The sequence below is a fragment of the Cebus imitator genome, unplaced genomic scaffold (assembly GCF_001604975.1).
Source record: "Cebus imitator isolate Cc_AM_T3 unplaced genomic scaffold, Cebus_imitator-1.0 Scaffold375, whole genome shotgun sequence".
Classification (NCBI taxonomy): domain Eukaryota; kingdom Metazoa; phylum Chordata; class Mammalia; order Primates; family Cebidae; genus Cebus; species Cebus imitator.
Genome location: NW_016107690.1, coordinates 367,756 through 371,691, shown reverse-complemented (window position 1 = coordinate 371,691; position 3,936 = coordinate 367,756). Strand labels below are relative to the sequence as shown.

At 52.1% G+C, this 3,936-nt stretch overlaps 1 protein-coding gene across 1 annotated transcript in view; it reads left to right on the top strand.

The window, feature by feature from the left end:
- Positions 1 to 3,477, top strand: part of ATCAY (ATCAY kinesin light chain interacting caytaxin) — a 47,790-nt gene extending 44,313 nt beyond the window's left edge. The window contains exon 13 of the mRNA XM_017507395.2: positions 2,624 to 3,477. Coding sequence (XP_017362884.1) covers positions 2,624 to 2,633 — 10 coding nt within the window. The 3' untranslated portion in view covers positions 2,634 to 3,477. The remainder of the gene's footprint in view (positions 1 to 2,623) is intronic.
- Positions 3,478 to 3,936: the final 459 nt, after the last annotated feature.

Sequence of the window (3,936 nt, the reverse complement as noted above, 5' to 3'; positions counted from 1 at the left end):
CAACAAAAGGAAGAGGTGCACAGAGCAGGATCCAGGAGAGACCGGGTGGAAGCTTCCAAGTGTCCTCTCCCAGTGGGACTGCGTGGACAGCCTTTCTTTCTCCCAGCAGGGCTATGGCCAAACACACCAAGTGCTGCTAGTTAGAGAAACTCACCCATCCCGTAGTGGCTAGGGTGTTCACTGAGAGTCAACTACATACACCTGGCTGACCAACTTCATGGCCGCTCAGCCTCCAGCCCCTCCACAGATCAAGCTGGTCCCACATGGCCCAAGTCCCACCCTAAGTCACATTGTGAGTATATTAATCCATTCTCATGCTGCTATGAAGAAAAACCCAAGATTGGGTAATTTATAGAGAAAAGAGGTTTCATTGACTCACAGTTATGCATGGCTGGGAGGTCCCTGAAAACTTACAATCATGGCACAAGGCACCTCTTCACAGGGCAGCAGGAGAGAAGCGCTGAGCGAAGGGGGAAAAGACCCTTATAAAACCATCAGATCTTGGCCGGGCGCGGTGGCTCACGCCTGTAATCCCAGCACTTTGGGAGGCTGAGGCAGGTGAATCACGAGGTCAGGAGATCGAGACTATCCTGGCTAACACGGTGAAACCCCATCTCTACTAAAAATACAAAAAATTAGCTGGGCGTGGTTGTACACGCCTGTAATCCCAGCTACTTGGGAAGCTGAGGCAGGAGAATTGCTTGAACCCAGGAGGCTGAGGTTGCAGTGAGCTGAGGTCATGCCACTGCACTCCAGCCTGGCGACAGAATGAGACTCCATTTCAAAAACCGCCCCCATGATTTAGTCACCTCCCACTGGGTCCCTCCCACAATACGTGGGTATTATGGGAACTACAATCCAAGATGAGATTTGGGTGGGGACATAGCTCAACCACATCAGTTAGCATAGACTATCTGGCATGACTCAAGTTCCCCAGGTAAACAAAGACAGTCCTGGCTGGATGCTCCAAGACTTTCGAGGTTACTCCCAGGAGCCAGGCAAAGGCCACACTTTTCTTTAGAATGTGTGGGATTTATCCTTGACCACACAGTCTTATACAAATCTATGACATGGCCTAGCCACATGCCTTACTACCCATGTGACCCAGGAAGCTCCAAGCTAAGAAATAAACATCAAAAACGGTCATAAACCAGTGTTGCTTCAGGGCCACTGAGTAAAAGCAAGTTCTCAATGTATTTCTGAAAAGACCACCTCAACCCATGCTCTGTGAACCCATCTGGAGATGAGTTCACATATACAGACAGGAAACACAAGGAAATCATCCACCATGAGCAAAAGACAGCAAACAAACGGCAGAACTGGATCCTGCCTGGAGATGCTTAGGTGGAGAAGATAGAATCAGCATGTTTTAAAAGATGAAAAACACAAAAGAAGGAATTGTAAGGAGCAATAGGTGAATGGATGAGTGGATAGGTGGATGGATGGGTGGATGGATGGATGGATGAGTAGATGGATGGATGGAAGGATGGATGGATGATGAGTGGATGGGTGGATGGATAGGTGAGTGAGTGGATGGATGGGAGGATAGATGGATGATGGGGTGGGTGAATGGATGGATGGATGGATGGATGGATGGATGGACAGATGGACGGTTGGATGGATGGATGGATGGACGGTTGGATGGATGGATGGATGGATGGGTGGATGGATGGATGGATGGATGGGTGGATGGATGGATGGATGGTTGGATAGATGGATGGATAAATGGATGGATGAGTAGATGGATGGATGGATGGATGGATGGACGGATGGACGGATGGACGGTTGGACGGTTGGATGGATGGATGGATGGATGGATGGGTGGATGGATGGATGGATGGTTGGATAGATGAATGGATGGGTGGAGGGATGGAAAGATGGATGAACAGATGAATGGGTAGGCAGATGGATGGGTGAATGGGTAGATGAATGGTTGGTTGGATAAATGGTGGTGTGGATAAATGATGGGGTAGATAAATGGGTGAGTGGATGGATGCGCGGATGGATGAATGGATGAGTGGGTAGGTGAGAGGATGAACGGATGGATGACAGATGGATGGGTGGGTTGGATGGCTGGGTGAGTGGGTGGGTGGATGGGTGGTTGGATGGATGAGTGAGTGGCTGGATGGGTGGGCAGATGAATGAATGGATGGGTGGGTGGGTGGGTGGATGGATAGATGTGTTGGTGGTTGTAAGGTTCACTGGATGGATGGGTGAGTGGGTAGGTGGGTGGGTGGGTGGATGGATGTGTGAGTGGCTGGATGAGTGGGTGGGTGGATGAATGGATGGATGAGTGGGTGTGTGGGCGGATGAGTGGGTGGATGGATGAGTGGGTGGGTGGGTGGACAGATGTGTTGTTGGATGGAAGGGTGAGTGAATGGATGGGTTGAAGCCTCCCTGCAGGCTGACTGAGGGTACCGGTCTCCAGGCCTGTTCTGCTGAGGCACCAGGAAGGAAAGCCCTCAGAGCCACACTTAGAGCCTAGTCCTGAGGGGTAAGTGCCGCTCTTGCTGCTGGGAACTCACCCACGCCGGGTGGGATCATTCTTTCAGCTTCCATACGTGTGGAAGAGCAGTTTGCACTTTTAACAGTAATAACTTGGCCTGTGTGTCTCCCTCCCTAGCATGTCCTGAGGTGACGTGAGCATAACGAAAGACATGGAAGAAGATTCCAGATGCCAGGAAACCTCTGTCAGACGCCCACTGGCCCCAGATCTCACCCTGCCTCCTCTTGAGTCCCAGTCTTCCAAGGCTGCCAGCCCCTCCATTCATCTCTGAAACCCAGCGTCCTTTCTCGCTGCTTGAAAACACTGTATTTTGTTTTTAATGATGCAGTATTTGTGCGTTCCAGAAAAGGGCCATCTCTGAGCGCTGCACCTTTCCACACGCATGAACTCACGGCCAAGGAGAGCAAGAAGCGCAGCGGGTGGCCCTGAGGCCTCGGTGGCCTCCGCTCCTGCTCCCAGCCCCTGTGGTCAGAGCTGGATACAAGATTCAAGACCCTTCTCTTGCTTGTCACCTGCTCTGGGTTGGAACCACAGACACCCACCGCCACCCCGGCTGGGTCTGCGTCCTTTCCTGTGCCTTTCCCCCCAGAACGCGGCCCTGGACCTGGAAACTCAACCCCCATAGAAGGGTCACGTCCTGGGGTACCTCCTGGCCTCCGACCTTATATCCAAAATTCACATCAGTGGTTTTTCACTTAACCCGCCTCCGCCTCACTCATAGTGACACCCAGCTCTTTGAGAAGCTCAGAGCCCATTCACAAGAAGGGTCGCTGCCAACCATCCTTGTCCTACGATTGCAAAATGATGCCCCAGTAATCTAGACCATTCTCAAGCCCCTTTAATTCAGACACCAAGCCGCAGGGCAAACCCAGTCAATATGTCCCACCGAGGAATGAGACATGCTGACCTTGGCCGGGCGCGGTGGCTCACGCTTGTATTCCCAGCACTGTGGGAGGCCGAGACGGGTGGATCACGACGTCAGGAGTTCGAGACCAGCCTGGCCAACATGGCGAAACCCTGTATCTACTAAATATACAAAAATTAGCGGGGCATGGTGGCAGGCGCCTGTAATCCCAGCTACTCGGGAGGCTGAGGCAGGAGCATCGCTTGAACCCGGGAGGTGGAGGTTGCAGTGAGCTGAGATCATGCCATGGCATTCCAGCCTGGGCCACAAGAACAAGACTGTGTCTGAATAAAAATAAGAGACAGAGATGCTGACCTCGATGCTTCCCCAACCCAGCATTGGGCTGGGACACAACAACACTGTTCCGGGTTGGAACAGAAGAGGCTCAGAAGCCAGCTCTGAAACAGGCAGACCTAGCAAAATGAAGATACAGGGGCTCGGACATCGGACTGTTTCAGAAGTCACTCGGGAAGATAAATCCAGTGTGCTGGCTGCAGCCACTTGCATTCAAAGCTTGGACCAGCGG